At 65.4% G+C, this 26095-nt stretch overlaps 1 protein-coding gene across 1 annotated transcript in view; it reads right to left on the bottom strand.

The window, feature by feature from the left end:
- Positions 1 to 252: 252 nt before the first annotated feature.
- FAM120B (family with sequence similarity 120B) overlaps positions 253 to 26095 on the bottom strand; it is a 35512-nt gene continuing 9669 nt past the window's right edge. The window contains exons 3-11 of the mRNA XM_028504010.2: positions 22686 to 22866; positions 17580 to 17681; positions 16945 to 17117; positions 14074 to 14166; positions 10653 to 10859; positions 9904 to 10012; positions 8055 to 8147; positions 6307 to 6358; positions 253 to 1008 (exon numbers count right to left, since the gene is read on the bottom strand). Coding sequence (XP_028359811.1) covers positions 996 to 1008; positions 6307 to 6358; positions 8055 to 8147; positions 9904 to 10012; positions 10653 to 10859; positions 14074 to 14166; positions 16945 to 17117; positions 17580 to 17681; positions 22686 to 22866 — 1023 coding nt within the window. The 3' untranslated portion in view covers positions 253 to 995. The remainder of the gene's footprint in view (positions 1009 to 6306; positions 6359 to 8054; positions 8148 to 9903; positions 10013 to 10652; positions 10860 to 14073; positions 14167 to 16944; positions 17118 to 17579; positions 17682 to 22685; positions 22867 to 26095) is intronic.

Below are 26095 nucleotides of genomic sequence, written 5' to 3'. Positions count from 1 at the left end.
GCGCGAGGGCTCCCCCCACGTGTCGCAGCGCCAGCAGCACGTGGACGGGCAGCGCCACGCACGGGCCTCACGTCTCGAGGCCCCGCCCGAGCAAACCCACCACCGACGGCGACACGGGGCGGCGGGGGCAGCCCAGGGCCTGGGGGCAGCCCGGCCAGACCCCAGCTGGTACCTGGGACCCCCAGTGCCTTCCAGGTCTGCGGCTGGACGGCAGGCCCGGACGGAAAGCGGGAGGAAAACAGCCACGGAGCCCATCGCTGACAACAGACGAACGTTTGTATTTGGCAACACGTCACGAACAGGCACTCGGGGCACCGCCTCCCCGCAGAGGGCACCACCCCCCGTCTGTGGGGGGCACCTCGCAGGCGGGGGCTGTGCAGCTGCAGGCAGAGGGGACCGCAGGCGCCGTCCCCAGGCGCCGCGGGAGACCCAGACCTCCAGACCTGGTGGCACTTCTGACAACTGAAACGAGGAACCGACCGTCCACGGCTGGGTCCGCACCAGAAACCTTGACGCCTCAAGCGCACCTGGGGCTGGAGCCTGGGCCGCCGCCGCCGGGAGAAAGCAGGGGCCGTGACCCCGTGTTTCAGCTCGGGTGGGACGGGTTCCAGGGCAGCACTCGGGGGGCCCTCCCGCCGCCGGCTGCAGGCGTCTCTCCGGGCGCACTCGACGCCCCGCCTGGTGCAGGAGGGAGACTTCCTCTCTCCCTGAGGCCCCGCCTCGTGGGGTCTGCACACTTACAGCCCCCGAACCAAAGGCGGGCGCTCCGAGGGGCGAAGCCGCAGGGACGCTGGGGCGACGGCAGCTGCATTCTCACGAGGGTCCTCCGGCTCCGGGGCTGCCGTGGGAAGGAGGGGAATGCATACCACGCAGCGTCGGTCACAGCTGTGCGGTGCCGGTGACGGGGACACACGTGGGTGAGACGTGCCGACTCCACGTCCATGTCCCAGAGCAAAGGAGCTCCCTGTCCAGCCGTGGGAGGCGCGGCGGGCGCGTCAGTTGGACCACCTGGAACACAAGCGGCCGGCTGTGAGGCGCCTTCCCGCTCCCAAGGCCCGCCGAGAACGTGAGGGTCTGCCGGCCGCAGCCCCCTGCCCGACGGGGTCCCCCCGGGGGTGGGGGTGTGTGTGCGTGTGCGTGGATGTGTGGGGCGTGTGCCCATCACAGGCAGCGCTTCAATCACAAAGCACCCAAGGGTGACGATGACACACCTCCACTCCCTCTTCTCCCCTTCCGTTTCCTACCCCAGCCCACGGGACAGGAACCGGGACAGCGCCCAGCAGAACTCGGGGCTCACCCTGGGCTGTCCTCCGGCCCCCCTCCCGCGGTCCCATCTGTCTGAGCTCCGCCAGCCCCGTGTTGACCCCTCTCCGGGCCCCCGGCCCCCGGGTCGCAGCACGGGGGGCGGGGGGGGGGGGCCAGGGCCACGACTCCCCAGGGACCTGGCTCCACACCCGCCCCGGGCGCATGCGCTCAGCCTCCTCCCTGAGGCCCGACTCCCCGACACGCGAGGGCGCTGCTCGTCACCAGGCGCCGGAGGGAGGGGAAGCACAGGCCAGAAGAGCAAACACGCACGGGGAAAGGGAAGCCTGGAGGAAGCGTCCGCAGGGGCGGACCCCAGGCACCGCCTGTGGGGTTCACGCCGTCGGCACCCGGAGAAGGTGCCCTGCTCCTGGCGGGACCCGACGACCGACGGAGCTGTGGAGACAGAGCCCCCGGGCGCGGGGAACCCACACGCCGCAGACTGCAGGACCGACGGGAAAGACGGAGCATCGGCGGAGGCCACGCCACACGCGGTGGAGCCGGACGGCAGACGGGGCGTGCCTGACCCCCGACCCACAGCGGCGCCCAGAGGAGCGGGAGGAAGCCCCCCAGGCCGGGGTGCTGTGCGTGAGCTCCGAGCCGCCTCCCTGGGCAGACGCACGCCCCGGAGGGCGCCGGGCCGTGGGGGGCCCTGAGCCGGGCTCCAGCCTCTCCCGGGGGCTCCGGCCTGGGAGCCCCCCGGGACAGCAACGCCTGCCCACACCAGCCTCCTCCCCCACTGCGGGCCGGAGCCCGGGCGCAGGCTGCAGACGTCACGGAACGAGGATTCCCGAGGATTCCCGAGGCACGAGCAGGGACAAGGCTACCCAGGGGCCCTGCCTCTGAGGGGCCGCTTCCCGGGTGCCGCCCTGGGGACCCCGTCTCGGTCTCGGCCCTCAAGGACGGGGTTCAGTGGGCTGAGCTCATCGCCGCAGCCGGGGCCGGCGGGGCCTCCTGGATCTGCAGGCTCACGTCCTCGGTCAAGTGCAGGAAACCGTCAGCTCCTGTTTATTCCTTGAAACACGCCTCACCCCTCCCCTCCCCTGCGGGGCGGGGCGCCCCTGGTGAGGCCGAGTTCTGCTCCAAGGACACGCGTGTTCTGCTGGGGTGCGCCTGCTTCCTTCCGGCAGGGGTCTGCGGGTCCTGGCTTTCCAACTCCTGAAAATGTGCCCCCTCCCCCCTCACACTAGAATGCCATTTTGGCTGGCTTCGGGGTTGTGGCTCCAAAATCACCGTCTACAACGGAAAGCAGAGGAGTGTGAGTGCTGGGGGCGACGCAGGCCACAGGGGCTCTGTGAGGGGCAGGTGGCGGCCGCCCAGGGGACCAAGCCGTGTCGCCGAGCGGGCGACGGGGGCCCTGCAGGTGCGGCCGAGCACGCCCACCGCGGGTGGCAGGACGCGCATCTCCCAGAGCTCACGCAAAGAGGCCCCGGGCAGGGCGTGTGTGGGGCTGCAGACGAACCCTGCGGAGGGAAGATGACTGAAACCCTGTCGACCGTACTTTCCGATCACAGTGCCACGAAACTAGAGGAGGAGAACTGGAGATTTCACACATCTGTGGGAATAAAACAACACGCTTCTGAACTAACGGGTCAGAGAAGAAACCAAAAGGGAAATTGAAAAGTACGTTTAGACAGACAGAAACGGACCCACAACACACAGACCCCCCTGGGGTGCGGTTCCAAGGGGGTGTCTGTAGCAGCTGCACTCAGAGCAAGGGATGGTCTCAAACACACAACCTAACCCTGCACCCCAAGGGACCGGAGACGGAACAGGCGAAGCCCAAAGACAGCAGAACGAAGGAAACAATAAAGACGAGAGCAGAAATTAACAACACAGACAACAAATAAAGAAGATCAAGAAAACTAAGTTGGTTTTTTGAAAAGATATGCAAAATTGATAAACCTGGGAGCTTATCGAAATTGACAAACCAACCAAGAGAAGGAGGGAGAAGACTCAAAGAAATAAAACTACAGACAGAAAAGGCGACATCGCAACTAATATCAGAAGTACAAAGGCTCCCGAGAGACCACTGTGAACAGGCGCACGCCAACCAGGCAGGCAGCCTGGCAGAAGCGGGACCGTCCCTAGAAACGTACCACCTTCCGGGGCCGAGTCACACGGACACAGAAACTCTGAACAGACCTGTCAGGGAGAAAGGAGCTTGAACCAGAAGTCACAAACCTACCGGAAAACGGAAGCCCAGGACCCGATGATTTCATGGGGAATTCTAGCAAACACTCAACAAAAACGTAATGCCGAACCTTCTCAAAGTCACCCCGAAAACTCAAGGAGAAGGAACACTTCCAAACCCCTGCTGTCACAAGGCCAGCGTCGCCCCGACACCTAAGCCAGATGAGGACTCTGCAAAGGAAAGAACGGTGCAGGCCAAGACCCCCGGCGAACGACCCTCACACACAAGACAGGGTCACACACCACGGTCGCTGGTGTGCACGCCCTGGATGCCAGGGGAGCTCAGCACACGCAAACCCAGGGGCGCCCGCCCGCCACCAGCACGGAGGAGTGGGATCACATGAGCACGGCAGCAGGTGCGGGAAACACGGGACGAAATTCTACATTGTCTTCTTCACAAAGATCCTGACGTACCGGAAGGTGATGTGTCGTCTAAATAATCCATCAACTGCGAAGTTGTGTTCAATTGTGAGTAGTTCATGTTGTTTTATTTTCATTTAAACACTGACACACGAAACTTTCGTCAGAAGACTCGACTGCAGAGGTAATTTACAAAGCATCACGACTCCAAACAACGCACCGTGCTGGCCTTTCCCACGTGGAGAAAGTGGCACCCACCCAGCGGCACAGGCGAGCCCACTGAACACCCATGTCCCCCTGACCAGCTGGAGCCGATGTCCTGAAGGGAGACGGTTATCATGGGGTCGCCGGGCAGTCTAAGGGAGGAGCATCTCACTTAAAGGTTGTGCAAATAAGCAACAAAGAAATGAAACTTTTAGATGTGGCGGTGGTCTAAAATGAGCAGAAATGGAAGGAACAGAATTTCAGGATTCTGAGAGAAAACAGGAACCCTAAGAGGAATGGAGAGAAAAGTGTTTCCAGAGCTAGGACACCCGGCTGCAGGCCCCATGAGACGCCGTGAGCAGCAGCAGAGACGGCCACGCCGCAGGAGGAGCTGCGAGTGTGCGAGGGTGCCGCACTCGGGGGACACGCAGATGCACGCGGGGATACACAGGTGCACAGGGGACACGCAGATGCACGGGGAACATGCAGATGCACAGGGGACACGCAGATGCACGGGGGACACGCAGATGCACACAGAGGACACGCAGATGCACGGGGGACACGCAGATGCACGCGGAGGACACAGATGCACGGGGAACACGCAGATGCATGGGGAACACGCAGATGCACACAGAGGACACGCAGATGCACGTGGGGACACGCAGATGCACAGGGGACACACAGAGGACACGCAGATGCACGTGGGGACACACAGATGCACAGGGGACACACAGATGCACACAGAGGACACGCAGATGCACGTGGGGACACGCAGATGCACAGAGAACACGCAGATGCACACAGAGGACACGCAGATGCAGAGGACACGCAGATGCACAGGGAACATGCAGATGCACGGGGGACACGCAGATGCACGGGGGACACGCAGGTGCTCTGGGGTGCATGGAGACCGGCCCTTCTCCCGGGACGCGGGCTGGGCCGGGGCAGGACGACGCCCGGGGCTGCGCACACGGAGCCTGAGTCGGGCAGCTCACTGAGCGCACGCACCGGACGGAGACGGCACTCAGGGCCCTTCTGTTTGCAGGAGGGCCGCCCGCTGGGGCCCCTGCGTGGATGCCTCTGACGCCTGAGGGCAGGGCATGCGACCCAGAGGACACGGGGCAGTCCCCACCCACTCCCCAGACTTGGGGGCGGCAGCTTCGAGGAAGGGCCTGACTTGCAGCTTCTGGTCCTTATCAATACTCCAGCGGTTACTGAGCTCACAACTCCAATTCCTGGGTTATCTGGAGACCCTTGGACGTAAAGGGTCACCCTGACCTGCCTTTGTCTGAAGTGTTTTCAAGGGTTACAGGGTCACTGCGAGCACACCCCAGGCCAGCTCCGCCCCGGCAGGGCTGGCCCTCGGCTCCCGCCCTGCTCCCCAAGCTTCCTGTCTGATGCCCGGGGCTGTGCCAGGGTCCCGGGCTGTCTGCACACGGGCAGCGGTAAAAACTCTGAGCTGGGCCCACGAGTGGGGACGACATGCAGAAGCATGGCCAGGAGTCACCCCCAGCCGTGAGCCCTGCATGGAGCGCCCCGTGGAGCTAGCTCTCCCCCCCAGGAAGGGAGAAGGGGTTACTTCTTTTTCTGTGCAGATGCTTTGGGGACCCAGCGGGAATAAGGCTGAAAACGTGACCTTCGACTGGAACTGGGGATGAGAGCTGACCCCTGGAGCCCGGGGACCTCACGTCTGCGGAGACGTCGACCTGGGCAGCAGCGCACGGCCCACACGGCGTGGTCAGCACCAGGCAGGACAACCAGACTCCAAGTCACCGAAACACACCTGCCCTCAGGGACAAGGGGTGGTGGGTGGAGGTGAGGCTGGAAGTGAAATGCTGATGGCTGACCATTCGCAGCCACGTGGTCAGGCACAACCTCCAAAAAGAAGTCAGCTGAAGCTTTCAGCACGGGGCATGACGGAGCGCGCACTGGAGAGCATGCCTCTCCTTTTATGGAAAGCCAGTCCGGATCCCAAGGCCACCACCCGCCCCTTCCAAGGAGCCGTCAGGGGACTCTTGTGCCACTGACGGAGGGAGACGTGGGGCCCCCAGGCCAGACTCCTCGTCCGTCCCCTCTGCGCTTCTTCTGGGGAAAGCAGACTCTTCTCAGAGCCAAGTGAACCTGGTGCGTGTCGGTAGGACCCCCCCATCCGAATTCTCGTCCGGTTTGGCACCGGGCACGGACTTTGTGTCGTGAAGGCGTGTTTCGCTCCCGCTGCGGGTGAGCCGCCTGGCCCTGGAGACTCACCCGGAAGACGGTGCGTGTCTCCTCCAGGGGTCAGACTCGTGGTGTCGGCTTCCTGCACCAAACAGACAGGGAAACCACAGCTGGAATGACCTGTGCCGAAACCCCACGCAGCAGACACCCCACCCCCTCTGGCCGCACAGGCGACCTGTGGCGCTGTGTGCCGGGCCCAGCCCCCTCCGCTCCCCCTGCCCCCCCTACCCCCGGGCACCGGACTCGGCCCCACGACCGTTCCAATGCAGCAGGAAGCAGCTCATCGGGGGCCGTCCGGGGGTGGAAGGAGCCACGTCAGAACCGCTCCTGACCCCACCAGCCCTGCCGCCTGCTGAGGACACGTGGGCACGGAGCCTCGCGGGCAGGTGGCCCACGGGGACACTGTGCCGAGGACGGGAAAGCAAGCAGCTCGGGGCCCCTTCTGCTGCTGGGCCCGGGGCTCCCGGCCGCCCAGCGCAGCTGCTGCCCCCGGCCTTCCCTGGGCAGGGCCGCCCTGCACGTAGACAAAGCGGTCAGTCTCTGCGTCCAGCAGTAGCGCCGTCACCAAGAGTCCGTCGTGCTTCTGCCTGGGGCAGCCGCCCACCCTCTGGGCTGCGGGGCCCTGCCGCTCACCCCTCCCCCAGGCCTGTCATCACAGGTGGGTGAGTGATGGGGGCAGCTTCACAACAGCCCGCTGACCCCAGCGTCGCCCCCCCAGAAGCAGAACCCGCAGATATCACAGGCCAACTGGTGGCTGCCGCCTGCGGAATTTCCCACCTCGTCTCCCCCAGGGCCCTCCTCCAGCTGCAGGCCTCTCAAAGCTGGGGAGCTTTGATGTGCACACCTCGGTGGGCCAACCCCTCGGGTCCTGCCCCAGCACTTCCTGGGAGGAGGGTGGGCCCGGTCACCCAGCCCTGGGGCAGGGGCGGGCTGAGCGCTCTGGGGCCTGGCCCTTCCGGTTGTCCCCGACAGAGAACAGCGGGGGTTGTGCCGGCTGCCTCGGTCCTGAGAGCAGTGATGACTTCTCATTAGAACACTTCAGTGTCTCCCAAAATACTAAAATGGGCATTCAGAGGTGGACAAAACCCAGCAAAAAACGTGTTGGCCCAATAAAGACGACACAATTCAACTGCAGTAATCGAAAAAGTGGGTTATTTGACCTGAAAAAAAGTTCCATTTCTAATAAAAGGCAGGTGTCCGCACACGGAGCACCCGAGGTCGGAAACCCTCATGAGCTGCTGGCACGTCTGTGAGCAGCTCCGCGGGGGCCAGGCCCTGGCAGACCCGGCACGCCCTCCGCCTGCACCCACGGCCCCGGCTGGCGCCCCAGCCCCGACATACAGGCCATGTGAGGGGCATGTGAGGGGCACGTGAAGGACGTGGGGACAGTGTGTCCCTGGTATGTTCTGTGCAGGAGCGTGTGCTGGGCCCCTGGATGTGCACGTGCCGCCCGGCGCGGGTCACGTGGGGACGGGGATGCGGAGGGAGTGGCAAGGGGCACTGGAAAGGAGCGTGGACAAGCCCGAGCCAAGGTCCCGTGGCCACCACACGCAGCCAGGTTCTCCTCGCTCCCAGAAACACTCGCACCTGGTTCACCTGGGGGAGGCGCGTCTCCCTCAGAGCTAGAAACCCAGCACTGTCCACAGGCAATCACACCGGTGGCTCTGTGTCCGGGGCTGCAGGGCTCCACTTCCCTGGCCAGACCTCAGTGCGCTGGCTGAGTGCTCCCGAGTGTTCCCGTGCCGTGGTGATGACCCCTGTGGGCGGCGCCCTCTTACCTGGGCCCTGGTCTCTCCAGTACTGTCCTTGGCTGGACCGGCTGTGCCCGGAGCTCGTCCTGTGGGAGCCGGGTCCCTGGCGTCCCCATCTCCCTGTGGGGACATGTGGTCAGCACGTCAGCGAGCCGCCCGAGGCCTGGCCCGCCACGTGACACGTGTGAGACTGCCGTGAGGGTGGGCAGCTCCAGACCCCTGGTGTCTCTGACACTGAAGGGAAAGCCCACGGTGGTGCACACACGGGGGCCCCAGGGCCAGTGCCGGGCAGTGGGGCACGGAGGCTTGTGTGTGGACACGTGTCCCGGGGGGGGGGGGGGGCCTGTGCTGGCGACGGGGTGGACTGAGGACACAGGGCATCCTGTGAGGTCCCTGCAAGGCAGGGCCCTGTGGTCAGTCCTGGTGGGCTTGCGCCCGGGGCAGGCTTTCTGACGGGCACGCCTGCCAGTGGGCGCACGCTGAGCGCCAGACCCAACTCTGCACAGACGTGCCGCACACGCACTTCTCCCTCTGAACCCGCCCCCAGCGCTCACACCCGACACTCCCACGACGTGTCTCTGCCGGACTCTCACGTGGGGGGGGGGGGGGGGGGTGTCTGTGTCCTGCTGACGTGTCTCTTCCAGGGTCTGGATGCCTCCCCGTGACCCCCAAGAGGAGGGGCCCGCCGCAGTGGGCCAGGCTCAAGCCCTGCAGGGGGGCTTCCCCGGTGGCTTGTGCGCTCCTGCCGGGCCGTGGACGGGGAGCTGCCTGTGGGGAGCGGCAGACAGGCCACAGGCACACGGGGCTCCACTCCCACGAGGAGGAGGAGATGGCCAGGCCCGGCCTGCTGTGTGCAGGTGTATGACACCTGGCAGGACCTGGACACCTCCCAGGTGGCGTCCTGCCATCAGGGCTCGCGGGGCCCTGTCTGCAAGACCAGAGCCAAGCAGAACCCTGAGGACAGCCGGCAGGTAAGAAGGTGGGGTGAGCTCACTCCACCAAGAAAGAAAGCGGGGCTGCACAGCTGTAGACGTGGGTCCTAAGCTCTGAGGCCACGCAACCGTAACTGAGACCAGCTCATTAGCGAGAAAGCTGACGGACAGGAGTCCCACACCACTGGTACCCACAGGGGCCAACTCTCAGATGGACTCTTGGACCCGTCACATCAGTGGAAGGCCAACGTCCCGGTGTGGTCCCGGACTCTGCGTCACAGCCGGGGCGGCGTGCTGTGACCAGAGCGCGCCAGAAAGCAAGCTGGCGGCATGCAGCCCAAACCGGGTCAGGTTCTGAGCCAGGATTCTGTAAGCAGCGCACTCTGTTTGAAGGACACGAGGCACGCAGAAGCCGTATGTACACCGAGAAAAGAGGGCGCAACCCGGAGCTCGCGGTGGGGACCCCGACGTTTCTGGGGCCTGTGGGGCTGGGAGCCAGCATGCGGGAGCTTTGTTCCGTGGCCCCGGCTGGGCTGTCACTTAAGTGAGACCCAGAGCTGCACAGGCAGCAGCAACGGTGGGGCCAGAGCACAGAAAACCCTGCGAGATGCCTGGTCTGCCCACGACCACCTTCAGGTCACAGAGTTAGAGGCAGTTTACGTCTCCTCTTTCGTTCTTTTCTCAGCATCCGCGTCGTCTGAACACACACGCAGGCACTGCGAGAAGTGAACCCACGCGTGTGGCGAGCACACGTCGCCCGGCAGTGCCTGTGCTCTGGGGGCCGGGAGGGCTCCGCCCCCGAGCAGCTCCTGGTCACGAGTCACGCCCGAGCCCTCCGGCTGCGCCCTCCTGGCAGAACCGAAGTGGGCCGCTGGGCAGCGGCTGGGCCTGTCCACTGCGTCTCCCTCCCGCCCCAGCCCCACCCCCGAGCCCCTGCTGCCCACCTGTGTGGTGCGGCCGCCAGAGCTGCTGGCTGACGATGCGCCGGCCCTCCCCCAGGCAGGCCTTGCACACGATGGACTTCAGCTGGTGGAACCTGGCGAGCCGAGACCTCTGCAAACAGACCGGGTCAGACGCTGAGAAACGGCAGTGGCCGCAGCCACCGACCGTCCTCTCTGGCGTGGGGAGATCAGAGCTGTCCCCCAAGCAGGCTGCACGCTTGCTGTTCACGTCTGGGGTGATGCGCCCAGGTGTGTGGCCGAGGCCTCGCCTGGATGCCTCCCAGGGGTCCCGGGGCCACTGTGCTGAGGGAGGCGGGCAGCCACCCACGGCCCCAACCAAACGGCCAGGCTTCGGGGGACACTGCCCACTAAGGAGCCACCACCGTTCCCACTGGGGGAGGCACTGGGAAAATAAAGACGTGCCGGACTCGATGGGGTGCTGCTGCTGCAGCGTGCCCCGCCCCCGCCCCCCGGACAGAAGCCCAGCGTCTGGAGCTCTGGATGTGCTGCGGCCGAAGCCAAGAAGGCATGCGACCCTGCGGCCTGGGGCCTCGACCCTGGACTTTAGGCTTCTGGAGTCGCAGTCCCTCCCGCACCATCTGAACCGAGTCTGTTTCCTGCAGCACAGCGACCACTAGGAACATGACACTTCTGGCCCGTCTGACTCCCGGTGAGGACCCCGAGCCTCCGCGGTGCCTGAGCCGCCGCCATGAGCCCGCCCCGAGTCCGAGCGGAGCCCACCCGGCACTCACGCTCTGCTCCACCAGGGCCTCCGCAGAGCACCCCCTGGCCGACTGCAGGTACTTCTCGTGGAACAGCTTCCCGTCAAACACGTTCCAGGGCATGAGCTCGCTCGTCCTCCAGGGGAAGCCGCAGGCGCTGTTGACCAGCACCAGCGTGGTCAGGCCGCGGACCAGCAGGGAGCCCAGCTGCACGGCCCGGGGGTCGACGTGGTCGAGCTGCGGAGACCAGGCACACGGGAATCAGGAGGGGCCTGCGCCCCAGGGATCAGAGCCCCGCGCCTCCTCGCCAGCCGCCTCCGCAGGGGGACCAGAGCGGACACCCTGCAGTGCAGCCGCCGCAGGGACAGGGGCGGACAGAGGTGGCCCCGCGCCGGGCCTCCCTGGGCGCTGCACACGGGGCGGCCCCCGCCCCCCAGGCTGAGCCCTGGCGGTCTCTGTGGTGCTGCTGCTCCCAAAGCTCCCTCTGGAGGGGAGCTGAGAGGGCGGCGGTCCCGGTGCTGCCTGGCTCGCTGCGCTGTGAGGGGTCGATGGTGGGGTCACAGCGGGTTGTTCCAGTCACTGGAAACACCACTGTACACAGACACTTTTACCACTTACCATTTAAGGGTAAAATGGCTCACCTTATGGGGCTAAGAGGCTGATGATTTTTAGGAACTAAGACAGCCACTCCAACGCACAGCATTCCCGCACACCGCCGGACCGACCCGCTCCGAGATGGAGAAGCCGCCCTGACAGGCCACGGGGCCCTGCTTGGCAACCCCCGCCCCCTCCGGTCGCTGTCGACTGCACAGGGTCCCTGACGCCCGGCCGCACCCGCCCACCAGGGGTGGCCCATGGAGGCCGTCACTCCGCTGGTCAGCATCTACTTGAAGTGTCACTGAGCATCTCGCACAGCTCGTAAAACCACAATAAACCGGGAGCGGCGACACCTTGTCCCCTTCGCACTGTGGGGTGGGGCTTAACAGGGGACCCAGCAGGCCTGCGTCCTGCGACCTCTTTCTCAGGGCAGGTGGGGTTGAGGGCCCACTGGGGCCCTGAAGGGCAGCAGAGGCTGCTCAGGTGACGCCCCAGGGCCGTGTGGGCACAGCAGGGGGTCCCCTGGGCCCCCCTGCGGCAAACGAGCTCCATCCCAAGACACTCGCACCCGCTGCCACCCGCGCCCCCCCCTCCAGTCCAGGGACGGTGCATGAGGGGGGATGTCGCCCCCCAGCCAAAGGGACACTCGCAGAGAACAAGAGGGGCCGAGGGTGAAACGAAGTGAGAAACCCGCGAGGGCAGCCCTTGGCCTGGCAGGGCCCTGTGCCGCCTGGCCGCTGGCCATGCCCCCCCGGCGCCCGCAGCGCCCAGCGCAGAGAGGCAGGCCCACATCGAGTGCCCCCACAAACAAACACGGCCGGAGTCAGAGTGCCGTCTCGGGGCGCCCCTGTGGCAGGCCTGACGGCCTCAGTGTCTCCGGTGGGCTGCCTGCCCGCTGCTGCCACGGCCTCACGGGGCTCTGAGGGGGCACCCCGAACACCTGTCACTTCCGCTCTGATCCTGACCTACAGCTAAGGTTCAGGGCGGACAACCACAGACGACACCCAGGAAAGTGCCTTCTGCCTGTCCTCGGGCAGCTCACGGGAGGACCCACACGCAGCGGCGCGCTGGCCACGGCCATCCTATCAGCAGGGCGGCTCCTCTCCAGGTTGGAGTCTGCTGAGCGCTGGCACGTCCCCGGGATGTCCCGCCACTGGACTTCCAACACGGCCTCGGGGTAACTCCCCCGGCTCGCAGCAGCAGCCTGGCAGACTGGGGCGGGGTGGGGGGGCCGGGCCACTTGGGAGAGTGGGAGTCTGAGTGTTGGCGTCTGTGTCTCCCAGGGAACGGGAGACCAGAGGGGGGACCAGCCTCACGTCTGTGTGGCGTGTCCGTGCCCTGGAGCACAGGGGGGCGTGCACAGGACACGCCGTGCACAAGCCTGGCGGGCGGGCCTCAGCCGCCGTCGCCCTGCGCCCACTTGGTGCGTGTGGCTGTGTGGGTGTGCTCCTGCCCTCCACAGACCCACCTGTCTGCCACCGCTGCGGCACCTGCCTGGGGGGAGCCCATGGCTCTGGACCGCGGGGACCGGGAGGTGGGCAGCCTGTGATCTCTCCCGAGAACTTCCCACAGGGGGTCTCCTGCTCAGTCGCTGCCCGAGACCAGCCTGTCCGCCCTGAACAGCTGAGGGTGGCCGCGGCGCCTGCCCACCCCCCAACTGCTGCGAGCATCTCCTCCTCAAGGGTCTCCAGGCCGAGGCCCTGCCCCCACCTCCAAGATGGAGGCCGGAGGTGGGAAGCAGAGGAGGACGCAGTGAGGTGGGCACCTGGCGGCAGGGAGGCAGCAGGCAGCACTCTGGTCTCCGTCCCCACCTCCAGCTCACTGAGGAGCTCACGTGCCCACCCCCACGGGCCCACCCAGTACGCAGCCCAGGGGGGCTGGGGACTGTGGGCTCAAGGCTTGCAGCCTCGCCTCTTCTGGGTCCCACCCCCGAGGCTCCACCCCTGCCCTGCCCCTGGGTGAAGAGCTGAGGAGCCGTCAGGACGGGGGACCCAGGCTCCTCCCCGTCTGCTCTGCAGGCGTCCCCCGTCCTGCCGGCGGACGGCTCGCCTCGGCACTCCCATGTCGTCTACAAAGTCAGGGAGACCCCACCAGACTCCATTCCGGCCGTGCCTCCACTCTTCGCCCCTCTGAGGGCCTGACGAGGAGCCAGGCACTCAGCCCCGTGTTTCTGTGGCCGCTTGAGTGACTCGTGGCTTGGCCGGCACCCTCTGGGGGCTTCTGCAGCGCGACAGGAGCCTCACTCGGTGGGTCCTCGGAGGGTTCTGGGTGTGCCCACGGGCCTCAGTGAGTCCCACGGGAGGGAGCGAGCATCCACCGCAGGAACGGCAGGGCGCGACGGCGTGCGGGCGGAGGGTCACCGAGTTTGCTGCCACACGGGGCGCTCACTCACGTGTCCTGCCGGAGGCGCCTGGCCGTTCGGGAGACGACGCGAAGTAACAACACGATGCGACGAGAACACACAGTGGAGCTGGGAGCCCCGGCCTCCCAGCCGGCTCTGACGCCCAGGGGCGCTGGGCTGGGCTGTCCCTTAGTCCCCGGCGTCCCACTCCCCAGACACGCCGCCACCCCCAGCGAGGTGCACACGGCAGCTGGGGTCTGTGTGGCCTCGACACGTGGCCCAGGGACACGCGGCGGATCAGCCACCACTGGACCCTCGCGCCCGAGTGCAGCTTCGGCACGGCCGCCGCCCACACCGGCTCCCCCACAGCGTTGCTGGCCCAGCAGGACTGGGCTCCGCTGCCTGAGGGCGAGGCCCTCCCACCACAGAGAGGAGGAACCCCCCCCCCCCCAACCAGGGCCGGCAGGGCACGGGCCACGGCCCCAGCACCGGGGCGGTCGGGCGTGTCGGTACCTGCAAGTCCGCGAGCTGCCCAGCTGACTTCCCCTGGAGGCACAAGGCCTGTGCGAGGAAGGCATGCAGGTCCTCCAGGCACAGCGCGTCCACCTGCGGGGAGGGGGAGAGTGGGCCTCAGCTTCGGGGCCGCAGCCACTGCAGACGGGGGCACGGGGGCACCTCAAGCAGCAGAGGAGACGGAGGGGAGGTGGGTGGGCCTCTGCTCCCTCTCCAGCAGGGCAGACTGTTCTAGAACGCTGGGAAGACCTGGGGTCTCAGAGAACAGTGGTTATTTTTGGCACGAACCTCAGACGCTGACAACCCAGGGGTGTGCGGGCAGGGCACCCACAGTGGAGAACCGGGGCTGCAAGCAGCACCCAGCCTCCACGGCCCCCGTGGGGCCTGGGCCCGCACGTGCCAATACGAAGGAAGCCAGGGCCCCCAGATAGGAGTCCCTGCAGATCCTCGGTGGGGTGGAAAGGTCTGACCGGGGTGTGGCAGAGAGACAAGGACAGGCAGGGACACGGAGACGGGCAGGGAGACGAGGGGACCCAGGAGCCAGGGCACCACGGTCAGCAAGCAGGATGGACACAGATGCCTCGGGCCGTCTCCTTGCGGGACCCCGGACGGCGACACGGCCACACGCCCACCAACCTTCCCGTCCTCAGAGGGACCCGCAGTGTCCCCTCGCAGGGAAGCGCATCCAGTGGCGGGGACAGGCTCCGGGACATGACGTGTGCGAGCCCTGACCGCCCGACCTGCCCCGCCACCACCCTCGTCCTCTCTCCTCCAGGCGGTTGCTCCCTCCGCACGCACAACCCACAGTTACTTTGGGGGGACCACCCCTGCAGCCATGTGCCTCGGACCGAGGCCCGGAGCCTGCTCTGCAGAAGCGGGTCCCAGCCGACAAGGTCTTCTGCTGACCCCACACCCCACCTCTGTGTTCGGACTGAGGTCTGCTGGCCCGCTGGTCACTCCCTGCCACCGGGGCTCTGAGGACGGCGGGCCTCGGCACGGGGACCCACGGGGCAGAGCGCCGCTCTCCGTCTGGGTTCGCGGCAGGTCGCGGGCTTCCGGCCGCCGACTGCGCCACCCACAAACCTCGGATGCCCGCCTCTTCGTCACGCCCGTGTTTCGGAATTTCACACAACAGGCGTCGCTTTTTAAATACCTGCTCTGCCGTGAATCACGTCAAACGCACCCCTCCTGTGGCGGGGCCTGCCCCCCCCCCCCCCCCCCCCGCCGACTTCCCCCCGAGATGCGGGCGAGTTCCTGGGCAGGTCTGCGCCCGAACAGGATGTGCGCCGTCCCACGTCCCACACGGAACCGTGACACGAGCGCAGCAGCACACGGGCCCCGAGGCAGTGGCTGCCCTGGACGACGGCCGGGACCTTCCCGGCACCAGACACCACGGCCACGTCCCCTGGTCGCTCTCAGGCCTAAAAAGCCCCCGTGCACATGTCCTTCAGGTCAAACCGACACAATCTGCCTCGTGCTGACGTTCGCCGAAGAGACTTTTATTTCTGAGGCAATTATGGGAAGAAAAAAGGTCCAAGCGGCAGCTTCCCTTGGGTGCCCGTCTCGCTGCACGTTAACTGCACACGTGAGAGGAACGCCACCACCCCGGGCTGGCCCAGAACTGCCGGGAGGGGGCACGGGCACCGGGCCCCGCAGGTTCACACGCGGTACCGGCGGCTCACGTGTGAGAGAGTGCAGTGCACACATGGTGCACAGCATCAGAAAAAGGTGTTTTCACACTCAAACAGGGCCGAGTCCTGCCGCCCTGCACTAACCCGCACTCTGCCAAGTCTGGTGCGAGCGAAGAAGCACTCTCCTTGAGACAGGAACGCAGGGACTCAAGTTCACACGGGCCATGTGCCCCCAGGGGCGGAGTGGCACGGCCCCAGCGTGACGGCCCACAGCCCAGAGGAGCCGAGGGAGGAACCGGCCAGGCCCCCGAAATGTAACCCTCTGCTGTTCTCGGAGGAGCTCAGGTCCCAGGGCAGACCCCCAGGGCTTTCCCTCCAGGCGGGAGGGGGGGGGGTCACACCCCCAGGCCCAGGGTCGGGGCAGAAGACGTCTTGCACAGCCGGGGGTGGAGGCGGCGTGGGAGTCTGCACCCGCCTTCTGCTACTGGACGCTGAGCAGCGAGAGGGACATTGTATTAACGCAGGCGCCGGGGAAGGGACCGGGACACCAGGGTTCTCAGCTCTTCTTCCACCGGGTGTCCCAGCCTTGTCGAGAGTGGTGTGCGTGAGTGTGTGTGCAAACTGCTAGAAAAAAAGGCAGACCTTTTCAAGGGCCTCAATGCTTTCCACACGTAAACTGAGCGTGAAACGAGGAAACAAGAAACGGCCTTGCCTGGGGCCCAGGGAGGCAGCAGCCTGGCCCCCAGCGCGGGAGGCTGAGGAGGATGGTCACCACGACGGCCACGCTGCCTCGCAGACCACTCCCGCTTCCGCCCTGGGGCTGCCCGTCCTCAGACCGGAGGCACCGTCACAGGAACGGGCGAGCGTCGCTCGGAGAAGGGGCGTCCTCTGCCCCCGGGGCAGACTGCGGAGGGGCAGCCGGGCTGCAGCCAGGCAGCTTGAGGGCAGCGCCGGACCTGTCACCTGCCCCCCGCATCCCGGGAGGCGAGACCACCCCCCAGCAGTGACGCAGTGGCCGGGACGGGGAGTCCGCTGTCTCAAGGCTTTGGAAGCAGAGCTGCCAGGCCTGCTCCCCGTGCGCCCGTCGCACGCCGGGGTCGGTGGCGTCTCCCTCGTGTGACACGCACAGAGCCGTCCTTCAGCGCACGAGCTCTGCAAAGGGCTGGTGCTCACGACCAGGTGCTGGACAGAGGTGCCGCAGCACCTCCCCCCGTGAGACGGGGCAGGGGGCCGCAGTTACCTGCATGAACAGGTAGATGAGCAGACAGCACAGCGTCCGGAAGGGGCTCTCCAAGGCCTGCAGCTCCTCCCTGGAGGCGGAGAGGTCGAGGCAGGCGAGGAGCACCTCCACGCGCTGCGCCTGGGCCCCGGGCTCCTGGCTCAGCCACAGCTGCCGCAGGCTGGGCGTCCCCCCTGCGGAGGAAAGCCCGCGAAGCCCGCGGCGTTACTCTTCCACCGGGAGGTCCTCCCGTCCTTCTTCCAGAGCGAAAGACAGGGACCCCCGCCCTGCCGACGTCTCAGGGCGCCGACGCCAAGAGGGACGGGGGAAAACACCAGCAGGGCTCCCGTGTGGGGGCCGGCACCCTTGCCCTTCTCCGAAACGCCCCGCTGTCCGGGCCCCGAGGGGAGTAGGTGCTTCCTTCCTGCCTGCACGGCGCCCTGTGCACGCGCTCCAGGTGCCGTCCTGGGTGTGAGCCACCGTGGGGCGCCGGGCTGAGAGGCTGGCTCCTGGGCCCCCTGCTCCCACCGCTACCCGCGTCTCCCACCTCCCGGGGGCAGCAGCTGACGTGGACACCGGTGCCCATGCAGGTCGGGGAGGCCCGACTCTACTGTGCACCCACAACGGGGCTCCGTGCGCACGAGGGCCGTCGGTACCTGGGAGGCTCATCTGCAGAGGCCTGACGAGGTCCGGGTGCCGCAGGGGGTTCCCCGGGTAGACGAACCACTCCCGGACGGCGGGGCAGCTGCCGGCTCCACCTGCACAGAGATGGGCACGTCAGCAGGTACACGTGAGGGCTGCCCGTCCCGGGCTGACGGCACAGACCCCGGCCTCCTGCCCTCCCCGCCAGGCCTCGGAGGCAGTACCGGAGCCCCAGGCAGCAGACTCAGCAGGTGACTCAGACCCGTAACACGACTCCGGTCACAAGAGGGAGAAGGCAGTGCAGAGGCCGGACCGTGCTGTCGAGGTTCCCCGAGCACAGGAGTGCTGGTGTGGGTCCTGTCCTCACCCAGACCGGCAGTCGGACAGCCCCATTTCCACCCTCAGTCCCGGTCGCCCTCCTGCGGACAGTGGCGGCCGCGCCCCGCGCCCCAATCTGAGCTCCCCTTGAAAGGGCAGTCGACCTGTTTTCCTAGAGTTCGGCCCACTCTCTGGGGTGCCACTTCAGCTCAAGGGCTTTCATCTGTCCTCTCTTTGAAAACATAGCAGAAATGTCCGCAATAATTTGGTTTATCTGAGTGACAATGAAATAATCTGAACACCTACATATAAAGAAGAAGGAGGAGGAGGAGAAGGAGGAGGAGGAGGAGGAGGAGAAGGAGGAAGGATGAAGGAGGAAGAAGAAACAACACAGCCGGGCAACTCCCGAGAGAAAAGGCTGACCCTCCTCCCAGGAGCTCTGGGCCGGGCGGGCTCTGCGCCCGCAGCGCTGAGAGAAAGCGCGAGGGGCGCTCCCTGCCAGCCCCACCCTCCCGCACGCCGGGACGCCACCCACGCCGACGCAAGAGGGGCCTCAACCTGCTCCTGTGACTCCAGCTCTCGGTGCCGGCCCCGCTCACGACCTGGGTCTGCGGGCAGGTGCGTGTGGGGCAGGGGTTAGGGTTAGCCGCAGGGGGCGGGGCAGGGGAAGAGGAGAAGCAACGTGGGCTTGGACCTCTCAACTGCGGGGGTTCTCAAGTTTGCAACAACGCTCCAGGCTTTCTGAAAACTGCACTTGTCCTGCCGGTTCTGTCACGTTTTTGTAGTGCTGTTCAGTCCGCCAGTGTGTGTGGTCGAGGTTCCTCACAGAACAGAAACACTTCCTGTTCTTTTCCGTGTGCACTCGTTCAAAACAGCTCCCTCTGGGTCAGCGTCGAGGACTTGAACGTGAACGGCCTGGAGGCGCTTCACGAAGGTGCCGCACTGAGTGGACACTGTTTCCTGGTGGGGCTGAGTCCCCACCCCGGGCCCAGCACGCCCACTGGCTGGCTGAGCAGAAGGCGGCTGGGAGCAGACGGCCAGCCCCATGGCCGGCGGCGGCCGTGCGCACGGAGCTCGTGTCCAACACTGTCGACCGTGGAGGCTGGAAGCAGCTCCCCCGTCCCCTCAGGCTCACGAGGCTTCGCCGTGACTTAAACCAAGACCATCAGGTCAGAGGAGGTGTGAGGCCAGGGACGGGCTCAGGGTGAGTGATGCTGGGGTGTCTCCCCACTGTGGCCGCAACGCCATCCTGAGGTCCAAACACCCACATTCAACCATAAATCACCTGCAGGCACGGTCTCAGTCACACCCCAGCACCACTGGACTCAGGGTGCTTGCAGGCTGGTCACCCACGCCGTCCCCGTGACAGGGGCTCGGAAGCACTAGGTGCCCACCCAGTGCCCGGGGCTGCGGCGGACGCCCACTGCGGGCAGTGGGGGCTGTGCAGGTCGGAGAGCGTGGCTTACAGCACCTGCACCGCGGAGCCGAAGGCCCCGACTCCAGACCCCAGGGGACGGCAGTGAGCGCCCGCCTGCCAGTCACGCTGGGCCTGGAGGGTCTGAGCGGCTGCCACTCCTGCCCGCCCCGCGGTGCAGCCACCAGAGCTTCCCTTGTCCACGGGGCGCCTTGCTCGATGCAGACACCCTTGACACGGCAGCACTTAAAGCACACGCTCAACAAAGGTGCCCCGGCCACGGACCTGCAGCGAGCGCCCCCTTGGGCAGCGCCTGCCAGCTCAGCAGCCCAGCGGGAGGCGGGGCGGCAGACAGACACCCCCCAGGCAGGCACCCACCACCGGGGGCCTCAGACCGGAAGCACGTGGTGACTTCAGAGACGGATCTGCTCCTGACAAGGGGCAGGGGAGGGACTTGGAGGCGTTTGTTTATAAGGACTTCAGGGAGCACAGAAGTGATCAAAAGAACAGCCTGAGCCAGAGAAATGAATGTCGTGTTTCTGACCTCGGACACAGTTTTCAGAGCCAGGCAGCTGAGGCTGGTGAGGCCAGAGGGGGAGGGGGGGCACCACAGCCAGGCGCCAGCAGGCGTGTGACCAGCCGGGAGGACTCGGCAGTGGGGAGGGGCAGCGGGCTCACCCAGCACCAGCCCAGCAGCCGAGGTGGGGAGAGGGAAGGGAGGGGGGAGCTCTCCCGGGAGAGCTGTGAGTGGGGACATGCTCCTGTAAAGTGGGACACCAGGCCGGGATCTAGAAGATGAAGGAACACGGACCACCAGCCCGGGAGGGCGGGTGCCCACCTCTCTGCAGTTCCTCCCACACACAGACACTGGGGAACTGTGCGTGGACATAGAGAATAGAATATGCTAAAGCTCTCCAAGGGAGAGGAGCCACCAAGAAAGGAAAAGCTCAGCAACTGGAACCCCGGAAGACTGGGGGTGGGGATGTGGGGAGTCGGGCTGCTCACTAGCCCTTCCTTCACCGTGGATTCTCGACCCAGACAAGGTGAGGCCGCTGTGGCCTCCCCCTGGTTTTCCCCCCCAGGCACGGTGCAGACCGCAGCCCTGGGAGGAAGAGCCCCAGAGGAGTAGAGAGTCTGAGACAAGGGCATGGGGCTGCCATCGAGGCTGTCACGGCAGCTGGGCCTGCGGGGCCTGCGGGGCAGGGGGCAGGGAGCAGGCCCTGGGCGGCGGGGCTCTGTTGTCTGCAGAGCTGCGCCCTTGGGCCAGGGCTGAGACTGCACTCTCTGTGTCCGGGTGAGACCTGGGGACGCCAGGCCAGACCTCCGCTGGGGGCCTGCCCACCGCCCGCGGGCGCCCTAGGGCTCCCACGTGCAGAGACTGCGGTGGGCGCCTCGCACCTGGGCAGTCTCGGGGTGAACGTTCCCGTTGGCCCAACCTCGAAAGCCTTAGGTGGGCCCTCAAGGACTCGGACATGGACAGAAGTCAGCACTCCTCAGAGCACCCAGACCCTTCCGGCGCGTGACTGCGAGACGCTGGACACGACCGTCAGGGGGCACCGTGGGCCTGTCACGAGGGGGTGGTCAGCGAGCAGACCCAGGCTCACTGACGACTAAAAATGACAGTGAACCCAACAACCCCCAAGAAAATGTAAAACGGAGTTCTAAAAATCATTCAATGGACTTAAAAGAAGTCAGAAGAGGACACAATGAGGAGGAGAAAAACCGGGCAGAGACGACACTGAAGCCTCACGCCCAACCACGTGAGTGACCACGCCGGAGGTAAGTGGTCCGAACGCCCCCGTGAGAAGGCAGAGCCTCGCACAGGCGCCTCTCACTGCTGAAACCACTTGGGAGGGAGGCAAAGGGGCGGGAAAGGGTGTGTGCTGGTAAACCTTCACCACGGAGGACTGGAGTCCGCACACTGGCATCAGACGGAGCCAGCTTCAAGGCAAGGCACATTTCAGACACTAAAACAGGAAATCTTGTAATGTTGTAAGAGTCAATTCCTAAGAAACAACAACCCTCAATATATATGGACCTAACAACAGAACTTCAAAAATATCTGAAGCAAAAACCAACAAAACTGAACACAGAAAAGGAAGTCCACAATCACATCGGAAGGTTTCAACACCCTTTCTCGAGAACTAAGACCCAGTCAGCAGAGAGCTGGTACGAGGCTGCACGTCCGCATTCCCGCCCGACGCCTGGGGAATGTCCGGGCGCCCGCGGGCCAGGAGCTGCGAGCGCCCGGCAGAGAGCACGGAGTGCGCTCCACTGTCGTCACCATAAACAACCGGCAACAAGCACCGTGTTTCCACATTCCAGCACTGTCGCCTAATGACGCAGAAACCCAAGATGCTGGGAAAGGAAGAAGGAAAACAAGGACCAGGTACGAAGACAAGTTCAGGGGGACTCCCTTTCCCTGCTGCCATGACATCTACTGAGGGGGCCCTGACGAAGTGCTGGAGCCAGCGAGGGTTCTCTGTGCCCGACCTCGTTTCACGGAGCACAGCTGGTCCTCGACCAGCGGGAGTTGGAGCTGCACGACCCACCCGCACGCAGCTTCGGGAGGGGTGGGTGCAGCCCCAGGCCCTGCTGTGGGGGTGCGGCACACGCAGGGGCCCCGAGAGGCTGCGTGTGGGTTTCTGACCCGGCGTGGGGTGACGCCTGGTCCCTGCACTGTTTTGTTCACGGGTAAACTGCACTCTAGAAACGATTCCAGGCAGATGTTGTTCTAGAATGGGAATGTTTTTCGTGATGAAAATGTATTTTTTAACTGTTAGTCAATGTGCAATCAATCAGGTTCCGAAAGAATGGGCAGAGAGCCACGTGCGAAAGAACTAAACAACATCTGGCCCCAGAGCTCATCACGTGGGTCCTTCTGTCTCTGTTTCTAAGTCCGCTTCTTTCCCATCACCCGTCACGCCAGACCCGGAGGGTGCAGGCGGCCAGTCCGGGCGAGAGAGGCCACACAGCTTCCCGTGCGAAGGGCCTGCCAGGTCACCGCTCTGGCCGCTGGCGTCCCTCCCCTCCCTACACGTCTGCCGCCGCCGCAGGGCGGACGGAGAGTGGGGAGACCCGGGGGCCTAGTTACAAGGAGCCTAAAGGACAGTTTTGTCTGCACTTGAAACGCACGTACACTCCCCCAGGAGAAAAGGGTTTTCTTGCTTTTAAAAAGCACAAGTCCTTTGAAGGCATAAAATACAACGTTTTATAGAAACAACATACTTTTTTTAATGACCGCTGACCAACCCCTGGCTGGCCACCAGCAGATGCCCGTGGCACTGACCCCAACGTCTCGAGGACGCCCGTGGCATGCTCCACTGCGGACCCCGAGGAGGACAGCCCGACTGAGGGTGTCCATGCCCGGACTGGCCCGAGGACTCACCGTGGCCGTCCGCCAGCAGGAGGGAGTAGACGCGCTGCCGCACCGGGCGGTAGACGAAGGCCTGGCTGGGCAGGGCCCGGTCCAGCGCGTCCTCCAGGGTGTTGCTGCACTCGACCTCCCCGCTGGTCAGGATGCTGTACACCAGGTAGCTCTCCGCCTGCACGTGACGGGCTCTGGCCACCTGTGCAGAATTCAGACCCGGTGGGTTTCTCCCCGGAACGGAGGCACAGCCTTCGGACAGAAGACCTGTGCACCTGAGCCCCACACCAGTGCTCTAGGACTCAGCAGCGGGACAACTGTCCCCCAAACTCGAGCTGGCGCCTGGGCTTCCGGGCCGGAGCTCCCCACGGCTCCCTGCCCTCCGGGCCCCAAGCACCGGCCAGACTCGCTTGACTCCGCAGCACGGCCCTGGGTCTGCCAAGGGGGAGGCTGCTGGGCAAGGCTCGCCCCACCGTCCACAGACAGAGGGCCACCCACGGCCCTCGTCTGTGCCTCTGAACAGCTGCCACGAACCCTTCAGCAGCCTCGACCCCACCCCCGCGCAGCCGTCTGGGCCTCAGCCAGCAGGCACGTGCACCCCCGCAGCGCTCCCACCTCGCCCGCCCCTCTCCCTCAAGGGTCCCCCAGCTCACCTCCCCCTAGGCCCTCTGCCCCCCTCCACGTGGGGCTTGGTGCACAGCGACCCTGCAGAGGGTGGTCGTCTCGTCTGACCCCTCTGCCGAACCTCGACCTCCCTGGGAGGAGAGACAGTCCCCTCACCCCTCTGCTCACCAACTTCTTGCAGAGGGAAGACCGAGAGCTGAGCCGGCACCTGCTCCTGCCTCGCAGTGCGGGGCACCTGGCGGGTGAGCAGACGTGTGGTTCTCGCGCTCTCGTCCAACGAGAACCTAACGTCAGAAGGGCTACAACAACCCCCACAGGTGTTCCTCTCCCACGAAGAGTGTTCTTATCGCTGCAGGAATCAGTTCGCGTACACCACCATCCAAAACGCAAATCTAGCTTTTCACGAAGGCGCGCCCAGAGTGAAGAAGGAAGACCCTGCCCCTCCCACAGCTGCAGCCGAGGCGAAGGCTCTGAAGGCAAAGGAAGCAGCGCGGAAAGGCATCACAGCCACAGAAAGAAGAAGACCCGCGCGTCACCCGCCTTCAGGAGGCCCGAGGCCCCGCGGCTCCGGAGGCAGCCTGAACACCCTCGGAAGGGCCCCAGGGGAAACCAGCTCCCCGACTGCTGGGTCGGCCAAGGAGGAGACGGAAGACAAGGGCAGGCTTGTGTTCACCGTGGAGGTCAAGGCCCACAGGCACCACTCAAACAGGCTGAGACGAAGCTGTAGGACATCGATGTGGCCAAGGTCAGCACCCCATCAGGTCTGACGGGGGGAAGAAGGCGTGTGTTCGACTGGGTGCTCTGGACTGTGAAGCTCTGGACGCTGCCACCCAGACTGGGACCATCTAAACTGAGTCCGGGCCCACGTCCTCATCCCCCCGTTCCCTCCCAAACCCTGTACCCCGACCTCCGCCATGGCCCTGGGCAACCGCAGCGGGCTGAGGAGGACACCCAAACCTCCCCCAGTCCTGACCCAGCTTCCCCTCTGCAGCCTGGGACGCCCTGGCCTTCTCTCCCCGCGCCTGGACCTGCCTCCTGGACCGCACGCTGCGGTCACTGTCTGCTCCCCCGCCTCCGCTGCCCCTCGTCCCTCGGGGCCACGCCTCTTCAGGCTCCACCCTGGGCTTCCACCAGGACGGCTTCCACTCCCACAGACAAGACAACTCGCAGACGCCTGTCTGCTGCCCAGCGGTGCACGCTGAGGCCCCCATTTCCGACGGTCACATGGCTGCCCGTGGATCCTCCCCTCCTCCGCCCCCTGAGAAAGGCTGACTTTTCATCAGTCCCCCTGCCCTCTTCCTGATTCCAGCCCCTGCAGTCCTGTCTCTGCACTGCACCCGGGGCTTCTAAGACAGCACGCGGTTCACTGCACCCTGCTCAGACCTCCAGCACCCCCCCAGTGAGCATGAAAATTGAGTCCTGAGTGTGCTTGGAAAACTGGGCTGCCCTCTGTGGTCTGACCTCGTATGCAGGCACTGCCCTGGCAGGAAACCGGCCGAGGGGCCAGGATACCCACTACTGCGACCCACCGGTGGGTGGGTCCTGTTGTAGGGGCAGCTGCTGCCCCGGCTCACACCCCAGCTCACAGAGTGGGCCAAGCCCAGGGAGGACGCACGTGTGGCCACACACGGACAGGGATGGGAGTGTGCAGGAAGGGGCAGGAGCAGCAGAGGGGGCCCGGGCTGGCACTGCGAATGCCACAGGTGGCCACGCCACCTGCCTCCACGGCTCTGCTGGGGGCTTCCTCTGCCTCCATGCCTTCCCCCCACCTGTCCTTCAGGCTCCGCCGGCCACCTCAGAGCCCACCTCCACTCTTGTGCTTCCAGACCACTGACCGCAACAGTCTCAGCTCGCTCTCCAGGGGCCAGTGGGCCTCCAGGGCCGCAGGTAAGGTGGTGTGACCTTGCCGAGTCAAACCTGCAGTCAAAGGCCTGGGTTCACACAGGGCTGGTCCGTGACCACACGAAACCCTGTGTGCCCAGGTGAGCGTGGAGACGAGCGCACCCGCCGCAGAGCTGCGCGAGGACTGAAGGGGTAACACGCGGGGTGACGGTCACAACCAGCTGCCTATGGGGCGCTGCTGGAGAGCCGGCTCTGCACGGCCGCTGACCCAGGGCCCCTCCAGGCCGCCTGCAGGGCACACCCGAGAGTGCTCCGGCCAGGTGCAGACTCGGCCCTTCCCAGCACGAGCCCGATGCTCCTCTCCAGTCCCGACTCTGTGCGCGGAGCCAACCCCCAGCTCCCCCAGCGCTGACGATCCTCTGGCTCTCGGCGGCCGTCTGTCAGCACCGGCCAGTGGTGGTCCAGGACCCCGCCCCTCCGGCTCCCAGCTCTCATTCTTCGTCCTCCGTGGCACCACACAAGAAAGTGCTTCCAGGTGGAACAATCGTCTGAACTTCTTAACACTTTTCCACCTGGAGCTCTCCTAAAGCACGTATTATATCCTATTTCTATTGTAACTTTCTGCTAATAAACTACTTCTCTGCTACAATGATGCAACAGAGAAAGACAGAACCTACAGCGGGAAGAGGAAGGGAACGAACACTCCGTTCCAGACGTGAGGAGCAGCTGCTCCCACACACCCAGTGCACAGGTGCAGGGGCTCGGTGGTGGGAGAAACGACGAGACCCTGCCCAGCCGTCACCGCCACTGTCCAGCGGGACGTGCACTGGAGGTCCAACTCCAGTGGGTGCGTGCGACACAGGGGTTCTGGGTTGTCTCTGAGGATGTGACGGAAAAGACCGGGAGACCAGGGACCGGCAGGAAGGCTGAAGGGCCGAGACAAGAGGATGACTCGGCCCGAGCTG

Source organism: Phyllostomus discolor, chromosome 4 (assembly GCF_004126475.2).
Source record: "Phyllostomus discolor isolate MPI-MPIP mPhyDis1 chromosome 4, mPhyDis1.pri.v3, whole genome shotgun sequence".
Classification (NCBI taxonomy): Eukaryota; Metazoa; Chordata; class Mammalia; order Chiroptera; family Phyllostomidae; genus Phyllostomus; species Phyllostomus discolor.
Note: the sequence above shows the minus strand (reverse complement) of the source record. Positions and strands in the feature narration are given on the sequence as shown.